General features: G+C 40.5%; 1 protein-coding gene across 6 annotated transcripts in view; it reads right to left on the bottom strand.

Annotated features, from left to right (window-relative positions):
* LOC135216728 (uncharacterized) overlaps positions 1 to 19,182 on the bottom strand; it is a 481,792-nt gene that overhangs the window by 194,284 nt on the left and 268,326 nt on the right. For all 6 annotated transcript variants that reach the window (XM_064252201.1, XM_064252232.1, XM_064252208.1 and 3 more), the window contains exon 13: positions 12,642 to 12,808. In XM_064252201.1, coding sequence (XP_064108271.1) covers positions 12,642 to 12,808 — 167 coding nt within the window. The remainder of the gene's footprint in view (positions 1 to 12,641; positions 12,809 to 19,182) is intronic.

Raw genomic sequence — 19,182 nt, 5'->3', positions numbered from 1 at the left:
TTCTTCTAATACTATGCTGAACTGGCTTTGGAAGCACTCCAATTACTGCCTCTTTACCAATAGTTGCTTTATACTCAATTTATGTTAATGTGATTTTCTTAAATAAGAAACCTGAAAATCATCATACTCCTCTAAATTGCTGATTAATTTACCTACATAATAGACATTGCTACCTTTTACTGGATCTATCCCAACAACTTCTGCATCTTCAATCTCTAAGATGTCAGGACAATTATTGTTAAGCTCGGCTGTCAAGAGATCTTCAAGACGATGATGAAGGTCTTCATCACTGGTTTGGTCCTCTGTGTCTAACATTTTAGTATTTCTTCTTGCTTTTAGATGTTCTTGAGGTATCATTTCCAAAATTTATTTCCTTCTTGGCTGGGAGTTTTGGCTTTTACTTCAGCTCTCTCTGTTTAAGTTCAAGCTTTTCTGGAGTGTCCGTTGCAATCATACATCCTCCCTGCTTTCTGCCTTTAGCTGTCTCCTTCCTCTCTCCAGTTTTTGGGAATGGTTGAATATTCTCAGGAGAGAACTTCTGATGTGATGATGGTGTAGGTTGTTGTGCTTGTAGGTGGTGAAAGCCCTCCTAGTCAACCCTGATTCTATCTTCACATAATCATGAAATGTACTCCGAGGGATTCAAGACTGAAGAGCAATTGTTCTACCTGAACCACCCTTTTCTCTAAACTCCTGAAGTGTATTTTCTACAGCAGCAGCATCCCTTTCCCTATTGGTTTTCTTCTGATACTCTCGTCCCATGATAGGCTTTTCAAGGACCTATAATCAATCTGAAACAAAAGATAGGCTGTTTTTCCTTGTAATGAGGGGTCCTATGACGAGTTTATGAAGTGCTTTATGAGGAAATAAGGCGCTAGTGAATGGATTACACAAAATATAACGTAATATTGTTAGTGAAAATGTTTTGTTTCTTTGTCGGAATTCGTAATTAGTAAAGCATTTGCTAGGAGAGATGATTTGGACTCATCCCTACCTTAAAACGTCTTAACCATCCCCACACATCACAACAATTTCATGACACCCTCACCCCCATGTCCCTCGAGATTACAGTTGGGTAACAGCTACAACATCTCCGTCAGGAGTCATGCAGTACAAATTCACACCCAAACTGATAATCAACTCCCTTATCATATTCTCTACACCACACCTTACGATTCAAATGCAAAAAAGTACATAGGAAATTAGAAAAACCACAAAATTTAACCTTTATACTAAAATAAACACCATCTCTCAACCAAAGTTCATGTGTCAATGGTAAACAAACTCTCGCGATTTCACTTGATTTTTCGGAGCTGAGAGCCCCTTACATTTTCCATGAAATGTACTGTCCAGACCGTTCCACTGTACAAATCATACTTTTGTCCACTGGTCATAAGGGACATGAATTATGGAAAACGTGGATGTTGGCCCAAGTTGAAAGAAAAGACCCAGCCACTGTGTCAGGCAAATTTAAATCACACATGATTGGAACAGTGAATAAATGGGTCATGAGGCTTGAGATGTCAGCATTGATGCAAAAAGAAGGTGAGCCAGTAGATGATTTTATGTGTTGACTAAAAGCTAAGGCAAATTTATGCAAGTTTGCAGATCATACTACATGTGGCTAACAGATTATTTGCCAGCTGATATAAGGCAATAAAATTGCCAGAAGAAAGAAAAACACCTTATCAAGAAAGGATATGATTTTAATCTAGATTATGCTATAAAGTCTGTACAAAGTTTTCAAGGTACTTTGCAAAATAGGAATATTTTTGCAAGTGATAGTACAGTGCTGGTTGATGTCATTCAAGCAGCTAACTGTTGAACCATGTCAGTACTGTGGTAGGCATTACCTTCCAAAACGGTGTTCTGCACTTGGAACAAAATGACTGGTGTAATTCCATAGCATTCGCTAGAAGGGCTTCAGGTGAGTTAAGAATATACTTGGATCCTAGGAATTTGAATTAGGCTATCAAACGCGCTTACCATAAGAGGAGGACATAAGTCATGAATTTGGTGGTGCAACAGTTTTTTCTAAATAATATGCAAAACATGGGTATTGAAGTATTTTTCTTGATGATGCCAGCAGTTGGTTGTGTACTTTTAATAGTCCTGCTGGCAAATCCAGGTTGCTCCTATATGTTATACAAACCCTAGGTCCTTTACATTAGGGGATTACTTTCAATGTAGGCTGGAATTCAGCTGTTGAAGTCCACTAGTAGGGAGTCCCACCCAACTGGATGTAAACATTCCACTTTGCTTTCAGCCACTGTGGTGAGCTGTTGTGGTGATCAGATGTGCTTTTTTGCTCTGTGCTGATGATGTTTATTGCCTTCCCAATGAGATCTATCCTTTTTTCTTGTGTATGCTTTTTGTATGCGGTTTGTCTGTTTACTATATCTGATTGCAACATGCAAACCCATAATTTAGATAAGCCCAAGCGTTCCTCCTTCATCCAGCTCATATGCCTGGGAATTGGAAGTAAGAAGTATGGGAGCTTTAGGTCTTCCTTAGAGATTGATCCTCATGATTTCTGTGTTAAATGCCATGGGTGTGGGTGTACTAGAAGCCAAACTTGTAGGGTACGTGCCTCCTGGTCGCCCGAGCAGTGGAGTAGGTATGAGGGAAGAAAGCGGTCTCTAGGAAAGGCATGTAGGGCTTCGTCTGAGGCTACACGCCCCTGGTGACTCCTATGGCTGCCGATTCTTCGTTGTTGTTTCTCCCTCCTCATAAGCTTCCTCGTATTGCTGTTTCCTCTTCAGGGGGGATCTCTCCTTCCACTTCATTGCTCAATTTGTCACATGAAGAAGAGGTGAGGGTCATGGAGGGCGGATAGTAGGGACTTGTTGAACTCAAGGGCCTCGGCTTGCTCTGAAGGGGATCCTTCCCTTTTAGAGCAAGCAGACTCCTTCTAACCCGACTTCTGTTTCTCCAGGTATGGTGGCTTCAATGGTTGGGGACTTACAGCAGGCATGGGTTAAGCTGGGGTTACCTGGTATACCATCTCTCCAGGGCCTTGTGGCACACTTCTCGTCTGCCCCTGTGAGACGTGGCTGCGGCGGTGACGACAACCACTGTCTCTGTACCTGAGTATATGGCTCCACCCCATCTGGTATATACCAAGCACATCACCAGTGTGACCCCTTCTGTGATGGTGGGTACTAGACCACATCCTCCTCCCCCCAGCCACTTATGTTCCTGAACCTTCCAGGATATCATCCCCCTTGGATCTTCCCCCACTGGCTTTCCAGCCTATCATCCATTGCCTGCTGCTGTCCCAGTGCCTGACCGTGTTGCTGCTACTCCAGTATCTGCTGCTCCTGTGCGTGCCGCTGCTGGGCATGCCACTACATTGGCTGCCCCAGTGGCACCTTGGATGGGAGACCTGACTGCCATACTGAAGAAGCTGACGAAGATGAAGTGTAAGGTGTCATCATCTTCCTTGTCGTCTTCCTCATTATTGTTGTTGTCTGCTGCCTCCTACCCTTTGACTTCTAAGGCTGAGGAAGGAGAGGGTGGTCTCTCCCTCTAGAAACAAGTCTTGTCGCGGGACTTCTAAGGGTCTGTCTCCTTGATCTGAGAAGACAGGTGGGTCTTCTGCTGGCTCTGATGTTCCTTCGGGAATGGGAACTTTCATGCCACCCACAGGGGCTAGTGTGTCAGGAGCTGTAGAAGTGCAAGCTTCAGCTCGCACTTCTACAGTCAGTCTCAGAGGTTCAGCCTCTAAGACTGGTTTCATCTCGGGTGCTTGTCTGCAAGCTTCCCTCAGTGTCACGACTTGGGCATGGAGGGGAAGAATGGAGCGTCACTCAGGTGACACGCCCTAACTGGTGATCACTCTTGCGGTGATTGCTCAGGGCCCAGGGTTAAAATGATGGTCACACGGGACCGTGCATGCGGCGAGACTGGTAGGAGGACCCCTGTTCAGTTCTTCTGAGAGGTTTCAGTCTCAACGAGGACTGAGACGTGTCGTGGGGACAGTACATGCTCTCACCAGTCATGTGTGCAGTTGTCTCTATCCAGGCCATGGTTGCATTCACATGACCGACCGGTCTCAGCGACAGCTAGGATTTCTCCTGCCATGCAAGAGCACTGTACCGTACCTCATGGGAGCATTTCTCCAGGGCGAGAATGCTCTCCTAGACCTGCGAACTGATCACCACCACGGGTTGGTGATCGTTAGCAGCTCACTTCCTCTGTTTGTTCTGCTAGCAGAGCAAGCAGGAGCGTCTGATCTTCCTCACTGTCCCTTCAACTTTCTAGGGTTACATCGGGAGGGGTGAGGCGACAGGGGAACTCTGGGGAGGGGTTTCCTCAGGGTTCACCCACAAGAGCATAAATTCCCGGCACGATCTTAGGACCGGAAAGGTCATTTGCTCGTGTGGTTCAGGAAGGTCCTAGGTGGCCTGGAGAGGTACTTCCTGCCAAAGGTAGAGGGTATTAGGAGGAATGCATCCTAGAAGGACTTGAGGTCCTTCCCTTCGGGATGCGGATACCCCCAACATTCAGTGGATGTTCACTGAGGTCATCGTGCAGATTTGTCAGCACAATGGCCTGGGGAGAAGGAACCACAGCTGTGTCCATTGATTGCCCCTCGCAGTTAAGGTCGTTCTGGGGTCTCAAGAAGGAACCCAGGGCCTCTAGAGGCTTGCTCTGGTTTGCCTTGTCTGAAGGTGTCCTTGATCAGGTGAATAAATTTGTCTCAGGACAAGAGAATTCATTTAAGGCTAACCAATTGGACAAGTTACTTCCCCCTCCTCTGCTTTGACAGAAGCCCTTTTATATGCCCTTGGAGAGATCTCTACCGATTAAACAGGTTGCGCCAGAACTGGTTTGTCTAACTCCTGGCTTGGCGCTGCAGCATCTTCTTGTGGAGAACGTTTGGTTCATGCAACAAGAGGCAGCAAACCTGGAGGCTACTGCTATGGCAGCCTTTCGTGGTCACTCACAGTATCCAAGGTCATTGCTTTCTCAGGGGCTATTGTCCCTGGGGAGGACTCAACTTTCTGGAGACTTTGTCAGTCTAGAGGTAGAGCCATCACCTACCTAGCCCACCAGACTGCAAACCTATGGGAGAACCTGGTACTCAGGAGGAGGGATACTGTTCTGAATTGTATTGCCAGGTCCATTGGTCCAGAGTTGGCATTGGTCTTGAGGAACGGACTGTTGCTGGGTTCTGCCACTCTCTTTCCTAGAGAGACAGTGGACGCTGTGGTAGACAAGTGGAGAAGTGAAAACAGTGACTGTCTTGTCCACCAGGCAGTTGCGAAGACCTCAGGGACTTCGAAAGCAAGTGTGGCTAGGCCTAAGAGCCAAGCTAGCTCTTCCTCCGCTCCCAAGAGGACTCTTCCTTCAAAGGGGGTGTGAGGACATACCCAGCCTTCTTCTTTCTCCTCGAAGGGAGTGCGACCTCTCCCCTTTCAACCCTCCTTCCCCTAAGGGGAAGAGAGATGAGGGAAAGAAGGGAAAATGCTAGGACCAGCATTCCCTTCAAGCTGCTACCTTTGGTTGGGGCGTTGTGTATCGAGCCATCAGCCAACATGGCAACTATACAGAGCCAAAACCTGGGTTGTAGATGTCTTTCAGGAGGAATATCTTCTCCCCTTCGAGTCAAGGCCACCCCTCACAGATACTCTGGTTCATCTCCAAATGCACATCCCTGGATCTGCCAAGGATCTAGCACTGAAAGAAGTGCAAACCAAAATGGGCAAGGGAGCTGTGGAAGTTGTAAAAGATCACTCACTGGGGTTCTACAGCCGAGTCTTCTTGGTGCACAAGGCCATGGGGGCCTAGAGAACAGTAATAGATCTCTCTCCTTTGAATCGATTCATTTGCCAGACTCAGTTCACGATAGAAATGGAGAACAACTTCATGCTTTCGGTGGATCTGAAGGATGCATAATTTCCAGATGCATATCCATCAGACCTCTAGAAAGCACCATCGCTTTGTCCTTGAGGGGATGATGTTTCATTTCAGGGTACTTTGTTTTGGACTCTCAACTGCCCCTCAGGTGATCACAAAGTTCACCTTGGTTTCAGCTTGGGCCCATTTGGTAGGGATAAGTCTTCTGAGGAATCTCGATGATTGGCTAGTCCTGGCGAGCTGACTCTCACAGTTGCCACAGGACAAGGATTGTGTTCTTGATTTTTGTCTTGATCTTGGGATCATGATAAGCTTCGAGAAGTCAGATCTCATCCCCCCAAGCAGAGGATAAAGTATCTGGGCATGCTGATTGATACGCTAGCAGCCTGAGTCCTCCCCACAGGCTTGAGGATCAGCAGGTTCAGGAAGGTAGCTCAACTATTTTTGTCACGTTAGGAGCAGCCAGCTTGGCTACAGCAGGTCGTGATAGGTCAACTGTCATCTCTTGAGAAGCTAGTCCCTCATGGGCATCTTCACCTGCAGTCTCTTCAGTGGAGACTAAAGGAGTGTTGGTCACAGGTTCCTATTCCTTTAACAGAGGAAGTGAGAGAGGATTTAGAGGGGAACCTCTTAATAAGAGTGGAGTTGCACCCTCCCCCTCCAGACATGCTGCTGTTCTCAGACACATCAACCGAGGGTTGGGGCGCGCATCTGGAGGTGGGCAACCTTCCTGGCCCTCCAAGAGTTAAGGGATCAAGTGATGGAACACTGATTGGTGTTGATAAGCGAAAACACCATGGCGGTGGCATATGCCAACAAGCAGGGAGATCTCATGTCCCTTCCACTGCATCAGTTGACAGGGCAAGTGCACAAGTGCTGGCAGCCGACTCATTAGAGTATCTGTCGGTCACAGATACTGAAGGTGGGGGGGGGGGGTGGGGGGGGGGGGGGGGTGTTTGGGCTAACCAGACCACCTTCACATCCTTCTACCTTCAGGATTTAGCCCACAGGTCCTTGGACACCTTTTGCTTGGGACCTATGGTAGCTGCTTAACAAGTTGTGTAGCTTACCTAGCTCCTTTAACTAGACGAGGTTGCATCTTGCCTTTGTGAACCATGCAAACGTGAGTGTGAATGAGAGAGTGACTGGCCTCCTCTTTTCCCCCTTTTCATTCTTTTCTCTTCCTGTGGGCAGAGAGTTGCAGTTGTCACATGCTAGAACTGGCGGCTGATCCATGTAAGCTATATGCATAGAGCTCCATTCTATTTTCTTTTGTTAGAATACAGAAACATGTATCCGTCCCTTTCCCTAGAAAGGGGGAAAGGGAGCCTTGGCATAAAACAAACCCAATGCTTGCATATTTGCCTTACTGTCACTGACTGCAAAGATTCTTGATTACTTTTCACCTCCCTCTTATGAAATGGTCCAGAGGTTTGACCATTGGTCACGCAGTTCCCATACTCTGATCAATTGGCTAAAGGCCCCCAGGGTCCCCTCCTCACTCATGTGACCAGGAAGGGGACCTTAGGTCGGGCGAACACCAGTCTGTTCACAGGGGCTCACTCATATTCCGCCCTCCAATCATTGAGTCATCCTAGTGTAAAGGACTGAGGATTTGTATACTATGTACGAACAAATCATAATTTTTTAAAGTAAATTGTGTTTTTCCTAACTATATATAGTTAGGAAAAACAATTTACTTTAAAAAAACCTGAGGTCCTTTACACACAGGCTGACCTTATGCCACCCCTCAATCTGTGCCTGGGCTTTAACCGATGTGGAATGCTTACACCACATTGGGTGGGGCTCCTGACTAGCTGACATTAGATACTGCCTAACTACCTTGTTAAAACTTCAACGGCCGCATTCTAGCCTACACTGAAAGTAATCCCCTAATGACAGGTTTGTATAGTTAGGAAAAATCCAACTTACTTTAAAAAATTGTGATTTTTGTAGGTTACTTTTTGGGCTGCGTGTATCACAAGATGTATTCCAAAAGTATATTGATGATAGTTAGGAAAAATCCAACTTAATTTTAAAAATTGTGATTTTTGTAGGTTACCTTTTGGGCTGCGTGTATCACAAGATGTATTCCAAAAGTATATTGATGATATACTACAACATGCAAGTAAGAAGTTTATTGGAATACAGTGGTCCCCCCGTATTCACGGGGATGCGTACCAGACCCCCCCCCCCCCCCCCCCATGAATAGTTAGAACCCGCGAATGTTTGGAACCTCTATAAAAACGCTAAAAACGGGTTATTTTGTTAGTTAAAACTCAAGAAAAACCACTAAAAATTTTCATACTTGGTTTTTTTAATAGTTTTATCACAAAAAGTGTATTTTATGATGAAATTGATCAAAAAAACTAGGAATTTGTGGATATTTCTCATCAAAAAATACCACGAATGCGCAAATTTTCCACGAAAAATGCAGGGAAACGTTCCCGAGAGAAATCCACGAATGTGTGAGTCCGCGAATCCGGAGAACGCGAATACGGGGGGCCCACTGTAGCAGATGATGTACAGTAAGACAGTAGCTGACCACAACCATGTATTACATAGGCTTATGAAAGCAGCCAAAGATTATGGTTTAGTATTTATGTAAGAAAAGTGCCATACTTTGAGGGTTTCTATTGAATTTTATAGACTTGTATGGTCAAAAAAGATATGAAACGTGATCCTAAGAAATGTGATGATATTTGTAACCCTCCAGCACCAAATGTCAGATTTGCAAAGTTTATTTTTTAGATCTTATGCAGTATCTAGATCCTTATGTTCCTCATTTATCTGATAAGACTTGTTTTGAGACAATTGCTTGGGCAAGATGTAGACTGGGAATGAGGAAATAAACATGAGAAAGCATTTGAAATGATAAAATAGGCGATGTAAAGAGACATATCTTTGTTTTATTTTGATCCATATATGCCTGTAGAGATTGAATTTGATGCCTTTGTAATAGGCTTGGGAGCTGCACTTGTTCAATGTGGTAAGCTCATTGCCTTTAAATCCAAAGTATTGACTCCTACTGAGTCTCGCTATGCAAATATGGGCCTAGAGCTCTTAGCTGTTGTATTTGGTTTAGAGCAAATTCCTTACGTGTGTTTGGTAAATCATTGGCTGTTTATAGTGATCACAAGCCACTGAAGAGTATTATTTTGAAGCAGCTGAGTACTGCTCCCCCACCATTACAGAGAATGTTACTCTATATTCTGTCGTATAATTTAAGTATAAGGTATCGGCCTGGGAAAGATATGATTTATACTGACTACTTATTCTGTGTGCCACCATCACCAGGCCCTGATGTAAAACTAGAACAAGCAATTAATATGGTTCAAATATCTGCTGGTTGGGTAAAGAAACTGCATTGAGCCAGCCAACAGGACAATGTATTCTCAGTACTAAGAGAGCAAATTGTTAATGGGAGGCCAGCTCAATCAAAACAAGCACCAAAGGTTATTCGGCCTTAAAAAGAATACTTGAGTAGAATACATGCTGGTCACCTAGGAGTAAACAAAGTCACAAACTAGAGTAAAAGATTGTATTTACTGGCCAAATATCATTGGTATATAGAAACCACTGCTTGCCAAATGCCAAAAGCACTAGGAAAGAACCTATGATTTCACATGATGTCCTAGTGATTTATTTGAATTAAATGGTCATAGTTATGCTTTGCTTGTAGATCATTATAGTAAAATGCCATTTGTTTGAGGTTTGAGGACAACCACTAGCAGTGAAGTTATAAAGTTTTTCAAAGATATCTTGTCAGTTCATGGAGTGCCAAATAACGATTATACAGTGATAGTGGTACTTGATGCACTTCATTGGATTTCAGAAATTTGCAATAGACTGGGATTTTGAACACATTACTTGTGGCCCCCACTACCCCTAGAGTAATGGTTTTGCTGAAGGATTGGTAGGGGTGACAAAATCTGCCCTTAAAAAGGCGAAACAGTTGGGTAATGATCATCAGATGGCTCTACTATGCTTACATAGTGCTCCAGCAGACAGCAAAACCTCAAGTCTTGCTGCACTTTTGCACAATAGGAAGATTCATTCTAATTTGCCAAGTAAATCTGGTTGGAATCTGTCTAAAATGGAAGATCATGAAGCCTTATTGAATAAAAGTGAACGTGTTTGTTTGTGTGCGGGGTGACAGATATGTTGGAGGTCTCTCCCATGTTTCTTTACAAAAAAACAAGAAGAGCTTTTCGTCTTTGGTGGTTATACCTCTTGTAGGTGCAGAGGGGTTACGCGCAACCCGAGGCGTATTTAAAAAAAAAAATTCCCATATATTATCGCCTGTGTCGAATCTGGGTGTGATCGACCTACAGGCAGTCACTCATCTACAACCCGCACGCACCTTTTATGAGGCTTGTGGCCTTCACCATTTTTTTTTTTGGTCTGAAAAAGGTTTTTGTTTTAGCACTCAAAATTTGTATGCTTCTGTTGTGCATATACAGAATTAAAAACAAAACTATTTATTACATTTTGTTTATTGGTTGTAATCATATATAATTAATATATATATGTATATATATATAATATATATATATATATATATATATATATATATATATATATATATACACACAAACACACACACACACACACACACACACACATATATATATATATATATATATATATATATATATATATATATATAAGTATATATATATATAATTATGAACAATAAACAAGATGTAATAAATAATTTTGCATTTAATTCTGTATATGCAAAACAGAGGCATACGATTTTGAGTGCTAAAACAGACCCCTTTTTCAGACCGAAAAAAATGGTGAAGGCTACAAGCCTTGAAAAAAAAATGAACGATTATAATCTTAATTCCTTTAAACGAAATGTTATTTAGCTTGGGTAGTAGGATACACATTGCCCACATAGTATGCATTAGCGAGTGACTCGTTCGTTTGTTTTATATCAAGCCAGCCTTGAGCAAGAACGGGTTCTTGCTCTAGGGCAACTCACAACTAAATGATAGAAACAGTTATTCTGTCATCGTGGCACATTGTGCGGCTGCGCCGCCTGACCAGCAGTTTCTAGATATTGCTTCCCGAATATTGCCATATGCTTTTTTCTGAAACATTCAAGGAACTGATGCAATATTTTGTATCCTTTGGTACTTACTCTAATTAAGTTCCTTCTTGCATAAGTGTCAAAGCATAATTTATGAGATTATCGTTTTTCTGTTGTACGTATGATTCCCTCAAGTACCGTTTTCTGTTGCAGAGTCAAGCTTGTAATACTGTACGTCCATTCCGGAATAATCAAGAATTGGAGCAACTAAAAATAATGGACAAATAGGACAAGAGAAACAGCCACAGAGCAAGGAGAGCAGTCTGACGGGAAAAAATTATTTACCATTTTTGGTCTTCTGTCTGATCAAAACCAATATTTCATTTCATGTCAATGTTCCAAAACATTTAAGCAATATCAACTACATATGACGTTTGCAGCGCAGGTTTTTAGCTGCGTAGCTCGTTGCCACATTCACTCAAGGTTGTTTTTTATTTATTTTAGTTTATATTAGGAATGGTTATTAACAACTGATTTAATTTCAGCTTTTTAATAACTTTTTTATCTGTTACAATCTATTCATAAAAAAGAACAAATCTGCAAGTGAGAGAAAATAACCTTAAATATTCTTCCAAAAAAAGGCCACACAGCAACTGTTTCTCAGTAATCTTGAAAACTGTTGTTTCATAGATCAAAAAGGCGAACTGCCAAAGTGCCCGTATACGAGAATTCTGATGGAAATATATATTTATAAAATGTATAAGATTTACGCTATGGTAGGATGTCATATCGACACATAGCCCATCTCCCCCGCAGTAAAATAATGAAAAATGTTTACAGTGCAAATTTTAATATGAAAATTTCACTAGAAGTTGGCAACATGTTAAGCTCTCTCTCTCTCTCTCTCTCTCTCTCTCTCTCTCTCTCTCTCTCTCTCTCTCTTTCATTGTACATAGTTATTCTATTGCACAATACCCTTAATAAATTGTGAAAATAAACATAAAAGTGAAAAGACAAAGTATTGTTGACAACTGCAAGAAGTCAAGCGCCCATCAACCACTTTCCATCCATCCCGTACAGCCTTCCCACATCCTCCACGCCCAAGGGACTCCTTCCCTGGCCACCCCTACCACAATACCTATCTCAGCATGCTCACTCCCCTGCCTGCAGATTTACCAATGAATCTCCTCCCATCTTACCCCACTTTCCCACCCTCCCCTGCCCTGGAAACTTTTTCCTGGCCTCCCTCCCAAAAATAAATCTCTCTCAGACTACTTAAGCCTGTAAGCAGTGTGAATAAGACTTCTTTAGGTCCACACAACATCGTCAACCACCGGAGCAAAGTTTTTATTAATTTTTTATGACATACATTGGGTGTTGGTTACATGTGGATAATGTAGAGTTGAGAATAAGGTGAATGCAAGTAATCGTGAGGTTATATACTGTACCTACCATGAGTTTGTTTCCATTATAGATGGGTAATCTCTCCACGCCAAAGCTATGAGGATAATCTTACTTTTTTCCTAAATGCATATAATATTGAACACATTTTGTATGATACCTTACCATATGGTTACTTGAGGCCATAGTTTGTCCTTATTGGACACAGCAACAGTCTTTGAAATTGTTTCAAGCCCCAGAATTAAATGCACATTCAGTAGGTGCCCGATTTCATCGAAACTGAAAATTGTAAATACATACCATTATTTTTATAAAGGAGAAATACAAAATTTTCCATTACCTTCTACACTGATTTTTGCCTCCAAATTAACAAAGTTGAGGTCACTGCACACAACTCCCAAGAAGTCTGACCCTTTCGTCAATGGCAAACAGATGGACATGATATAGCCCATTCCAAAACCATCAACATACGGCATTAAGACCACAGGATTATTCGAGCCAGGAACACTGAAAAAAAGGACCATTTAAAAGAGGTACATTATAATAAATTTATATATACATATTATATATATATATATATATATATATTATATATATATATATATATATATCATATATATATTATATATATATGATATATATATATATATATATATATATATATATATATATATATTATATACATATATGTATATATATATATATATATATATATATATATATATATATATATATATATATATATATGTGTGTGTGTGTGTGTGTGCGTGTGTGTGTAGATGTACACAAGCCTGTTGAATATCATTTACTGCCGAGGAATAAACACTTGTGCAATACTAATTCTTGCTTTTAAATGGCATGACAACAAGTAATGAGTTATTAGCTATACCAGAGCATTGAAATCACCACCTTTTAGGAATTTTAAATCACTGGTTCTTCCATATAGCTATAAAATGCATATGTCTTGTTACTTTACGTTCAAAAAATTTATACAATTTGATTTGAGAATGTTTGGTTTGATGACCTGACAAATGTAACACCAGGTTATTCAGTCCTGTGATAAGATTTGTTTAGAAGTAAAACTTACAGCAACAGATTATTAGTAGTTGAATATCATAAAAAAGTTAACACCTTACGTTAGTGACATCTGCATTATCTAAAATCTTTTCAATGCTGTCTCTCATCTACATACTGTCTGAGACATTCCTCCAATAAGTGATCGATAGTAATGAGAATATATTATTATAAAGCTCACACATGTGTGCCTCATTGCCTTGCAGTTTTACTTGTGACTTGAGTATGACCTAATTTCGAGGACTTGGTTGTTCTAATATATTAACTACCATTCAGTCGAAGGATGTATTCTCTAGATTTTAAACATTCTTCACCCAAGAAGAACTCTATTTGTTGAGTCATTTATCTGATACAAGACCAAATATGCCTTTTGAGATCAGTGTAGGGAACGGAGGGATAATCAGCACCTTTCAATTTCATTGCATATTTGGATATAGCATCGGCTGATTCTGAAACCAGGGCCACCAAACAACTAATCAGGAGTGATTTCCAATGGGATGCAAACCATCAAAGCGTTCGCTGAATTTCCAGAATAGGTGGACGAGAGTGACTGAACTGTCTAAAGGCAGTAATGGCTACTAAAGCAATCAAAACAAATTGCGAATTCTATGTTTTATTGATTCTCTGTCCCTTCAGTGAACAATCTTACACCTCATCAGTGAGTCATATCCATGTTTACCTGATCATCTACACTTTCCAAGCATGTATCACGTACAGTTAAATGAAGAGCTTTTAAGTAATTTATGTAAATTATTTCAAGTAACACAGAGTTAATATAAAAGTCTTATGACGATATCTAATCCATGTTTATGAACAGTGAAAGCCTGCTAATCGCATCTCTGTGTCTATGGGGTAACACTGGCTCAGTAGCACAAGCGGCCAAACACCGCTTCCTTATCATCATTGTTTGGAAAGGTGCAACATTTATTAAAACAGAACAGGGAAAATAGGTTGGAGTTATCTTTTAGGTATAACAACTCATTAAAATCAAAGTTGATTAGGAATCATTAAAAAGAAAGGAAAGGGAACAGCCGACCAGACAGTTGAAGCAATTCAACCACGGCGATCGGCTCGTCTATTGGCCAGACAGCAGATTAACGACGAAATAACATGATTATGATAGTTTGTTTTGGTTGTTTGCCCCCTTTGAGACTGCTCTAGCGTCTTTTCTTTCCTTCGTGACATTGTGTTTGTACCTTTAAAAAAGAAATATCAGTGCGGCTGATGAGGTCTACTGTTCGAGTAAATGAAAGCTTCTGTCTTTTTATGTTTTTAATACACAGCTTACATAAGTATGGACTTTTATTACTAGAAATTATATATATAATATATATATATATATATATATATATATATATATATATATATATTGTAATATCAAATAGGCTAAGGCTTCACTGAATGTTGTGAGTTTTTACATGTTGGTGGTTCAAGCCCGAGACGATGAATTTCTCATCAACTATAATTCCCTTTGGTATACATATATTTGTATTAAACAATATTTGGAACTTGCTTTTGTATGTCCTGAGGTGACTTCTGTCTGTTGGCTTTTGTTAGCGGCAGTCAAGGTTTAGACGGCAGCGAGTCAGTCAGAGGCAGTCAAGGTCTAAGCAGCAGAGCCTCAGGTATGCTTCCCTGAGGGCCAGCCAGTGGACAGCAGCTTGTGTTTTCGTTGTCTGGAGGGCGACATTCGGTGCAGGGATATGTAAGGAACAGCGTGCAAAGTGAGCTGAATGTGGAATGGAAGGTCATGTAGTGAGTGTGTGTAGGTGGAAGATGATGAGTCAGGGTGGGAATTGGGAAACTAGGTGTTAAGGGGATTCAGTTGGGTGGGTCCTCTAGTGTGCAGGCAGTAAGGGTGATACATGTACAAGAAGGGTCGTTGCATGGAGAAGGGTTCGGGGATAGAGCTCATGAATGCATGAGTGTAAAAGTAAGTGCAAAGGGGTATGTTTGGTAACTTTGATTGATACCGGATGCAGTGTCAATGTTCTTTTTAAGAATGGATGTGATATGTTGCAGAGTGACTGAGAGATTAGGAAATGTAAAGGAGAGGTACAAGGAATAGGGAATTTAGGTATACCTGTGGTGGGAATGTTATGTGAAAGGACAGAAATCGAAGGGGTAGTGATAGATGAAAGTGACTTTTGCGTGATCAAAGGAATGAATGATAAATATGATATGTTGATAGGTACAGTGTGGGATGGTGGTCCATCCGAGCATGAACTTGTTTGAATTGCAGATGAAAGGGAATGTATGAGGGGAGTCATAATTGGATAGGAATGGAAGGGTAGACAGTAAGGTATGGAAGGGGGTGCCGTTGATTGTGAAAGAGAGTGTAAAAGTACCATGTGAGGTCGGGAAGTTGTTAGTGTGAAAGCTGCATGGCCGTGTAGTTTCGGGATCGCCAACGGTGACAAGTGTGAATATGTAGTTGAAGGTGTGGATGCAAGCAAGTTGGTAAGAGTGAGTGTGCATGTGTGCGACGGGGTCTTAGACATGGAGAATCCTCAGGTTTTTGTGGCGTTGTCAAGTGCTAGGAAGAAGTGAGTGCGGGGTATACGTGAGCACAAGAGATTGAGGTGCAGTGGGAGTGATAGAGAGGAGTGAGAGTCCCTGGAATTGCCCCGTAGTCCCTGTACGAAAGCCGGATGGAAGTCTGTGGATGTGTGTTGATTATAAAACGGTGAATGAAGTGATTGTGAAGGAGCAATTCCCAATGAATGTGGTGTCTGGTTGTGTGTACAAGATGCATGGGATGAGAGTGTTTGCCAAACTAGACCTGGTAAGGGGCTATTACCAGATGCCTCTTGAGGAGGGGAGCAGGCCAGTTACAGCTTTTTCAAGTGGTACTTGCCACTACCAGTTTAAACGTTTGAGTTTTGGGTTGGCTAACGCGCCTGCTGCCTTCCAAAATATTTACGCATATAGAAGAACCTCTCATTCCACTCTGAGATTTTGCGCATATGGAAGGCCAATGCCTCTCTCTCTCTCTCTCTCTCTCACGAGTTTCAGTTCCATTACTGTAACGTAACTCATGTTTTTGTATAAATTGGTCACTTGATATTACTAGCTGTGTAATTTCTTAGTAACATTAATAAGTTGTGGAATCTGTTACCATCTTCAACACAAAAGTGTTGAAGAAGGTAACAGGCCTTTCCTTTTGAGTGAAACTGCAGTGTTTGAAGGTATTGTAATTTACAAATATTTTGAAGTGCACTTTAAGGTTTTATTTAGTGTTTGGATAAAACTGTTACTTTTTATACATTTTTCTTATATTTTGTTCTTTTGACATGACAATTTTGTGTGTTTAAAGTTTGTACGTAGTGTCTTTGCTTTAATTAATGCTTTTCCGTATTATTCTGTGTTTTTTTTTTTTTTTTTTTTGTATTCTCATTTTGTTTAATTAACTTGAATATATCTTGTAGAATTTTTTTAAAAATAACACTTGTGAATTAATTTGCATTTAATTAATTTTCTTTATGAATTTAATTATTGCTTTATAATTTGAACTACTTAATTTTCTTTATAAACTTTCATTTAATTTTGTTTAATGATTAAATTCATGAGTTAATTAAACTTTTGTTTTCACGTAACAAGAATTTCTCTGAGATTGTGAATTTCACTTATAATTTTGAATTTAGAAATAAACTTTTGTACTTAAAATTTTAATGAGTATTTCATCTACCACCAGAATATGGTTTATTTTTATTTAGGTAGAACTATAGAGTGGTAATTGGTTTTCCTCAAGTGAATTAGAACCACGGAAACACTTAGATTTAAAATTGTTGGAATGATGCCCTTTAATTAAGATTACCTCACGCCTGTTTTAATGAACTTAATCTGATTTTTACTTGATTATTAAGTTCTATAAGGGATCGCTGTTATCTTTAGAACATTCAGTCGTTTAGTATTTGTGATGAAGCATGCATCGTTAACTGATTTGTTCTTCAGAGTTGATGATCAAGAAGAGATGCAACAAACTGCTACCTGTTATTACCTAAAGGAAGGTTTGCTGGTGAGGAAGCATAGACCTTTAGATATACCAGGAAATGCTGAATGAGGCGAATATCATCTGATTTTGATTCAATATCCATTGAGGAAGCAAGTGGTAACAGTAGCTCATGAATCTGGACATATGGGAATCAGAAAGACTGGAAAGGATCATGAGATATTTTTTCTGGCCTGGACTTCATAAAGATTAGAAGGTTCTGTCGGGAGTGTCACACCTGCCAGATAGCTGGAAAACCAAATGAAACCTTTCAGAGAGCCCCCCTACAACCTGTAGAAGTTAGAGGAGAACCCTTTAGCAAGGTTATTATAGGTATGATAGTACTGCTTCTGAAGATGAAGAAGGGAAATGATTATCTGTTGACATTAATGTGACCTGTTACCAAATATCCTGAGGCGATCCCTGTTAGAAACATATCTGCCAAGATATTTGCTGAGAAACTAGTGGAGTTTTTCTCAAAGTTTGGGATACGAGAAATTACACAAAGTGATAGAGGAACAAACTTTACTTCCAAGTTATTCCAGGATGTGATGAACTTGTTAGGGGTAAAACAACAGTTATCAACTTACTATCATCCAGAAACTCAAGGAACCATGGAAAGGTTCCACCAGACATTGAAAAGTATGGTAACAAAGTATTGTTCTGAGTCAGGAAGAGAATGGGATGTTGGTTTACCCTTAATGTTATTTGAAGTTAGGAATGCTTATCAAGAAAGCATGAGATGTTCTCCTAATGAGATGACTTATGGAAAGGAAGTAAGAGGACCGCTAAAGATTCTTGCAGAAAACTGGGAAGAAAATCAAGAGGAAATCCAAGGAGAGTATGTGAAGAACTTAAGGAAAATGTTGGAAGAGATTAGAAAATTCTCTTTAGAAAATCTGAAATGAGCCAAGAGAAAATGAAAAGGAAATATGACAAGAAGACTAAGCTACGAAATTTCAGTGTTGGTCAAAAAGTGTTAGTGTTTCTGCCAGTCAAGAGATTTCCTCTTACCAATAAATTTCAATGTCCTCACAATAGAACTTATGTGATTGAAACACCAGAAGAAGAAAACTACAAAAGAAGAAACTAGAACTGAAACTGTGTCAATAACTTCATCCACAGAAGATGACGATGGCTATGAAGTGGGAGCTGACAGCAAGATGAATAATTCTTCAATTTCGGAAAATTTGGAGGATAAACTGAAACATCTGAATGTTGAACAAGGTGAGGAATTGAGTGAAGTGATTAGCAGCCTCAAAGAATTTTTTGCAGATGCACCCAGACGTACTTATCTGACCAAACATCAAATCAAGATACAAGAAGATGGAAAATCATTCAAGCAAAGTGCTTATCGCCTATCACCGTGTCACCCAAATGTTTTGATTGAGGAAAGTTTTGACTATTTGCTGCAACATGGATTAGCAGAACCCAGTTCAAGCCACTACAGTTCTCCATGTGTGTTAGTGAAAAGGACCCCATAAATACACCAAAATATGGAAAGTAAGTACTATATTTCAGAGACTGCTGTCTCTCTCTTCAGGTAGGTAAGGAATGAGAAAAGTTACAGAAAAGGCAGTATTTATATAAACGAGGCATTGGTATGTAATAATTAAAATTAGGTCGATAACGAGTGACAGGCATGTTGCGAAAACATTACAGCTTCAGGTGTTTTGGAGTTTTGGAAAATTTATAAACGCAGAATTCCTCAGGATGTTCAAACGAGGCAAAAGTCATAACATTACTGATTGCATTGGCGACATCGCGGGTGCGCAAATGACCTGGTTAGCCAAAATTCACATGATTGTGACGTCAG

The sequence above is a fragment of the Macrobrachium nipponense genome, chromosome 19 (assembly GCF_015104395.2).
Source record: "Macrobrachium nipponense isolate FS-2020 chromosome 19, ASM1510439v2, whole genome shotgun sequence".
NCBI lineage: Eukaryota > Metazoa > Arthropoda > Malacostraca > Decapoda > Palaemonidae > Macrobrachium > Macrobrachium nipponense.
The sequence above is the reverse complement of the archived record's forward strand: the minus strand, read 5'-3'. Positions and strand labels throughout refer to the sequence as shown.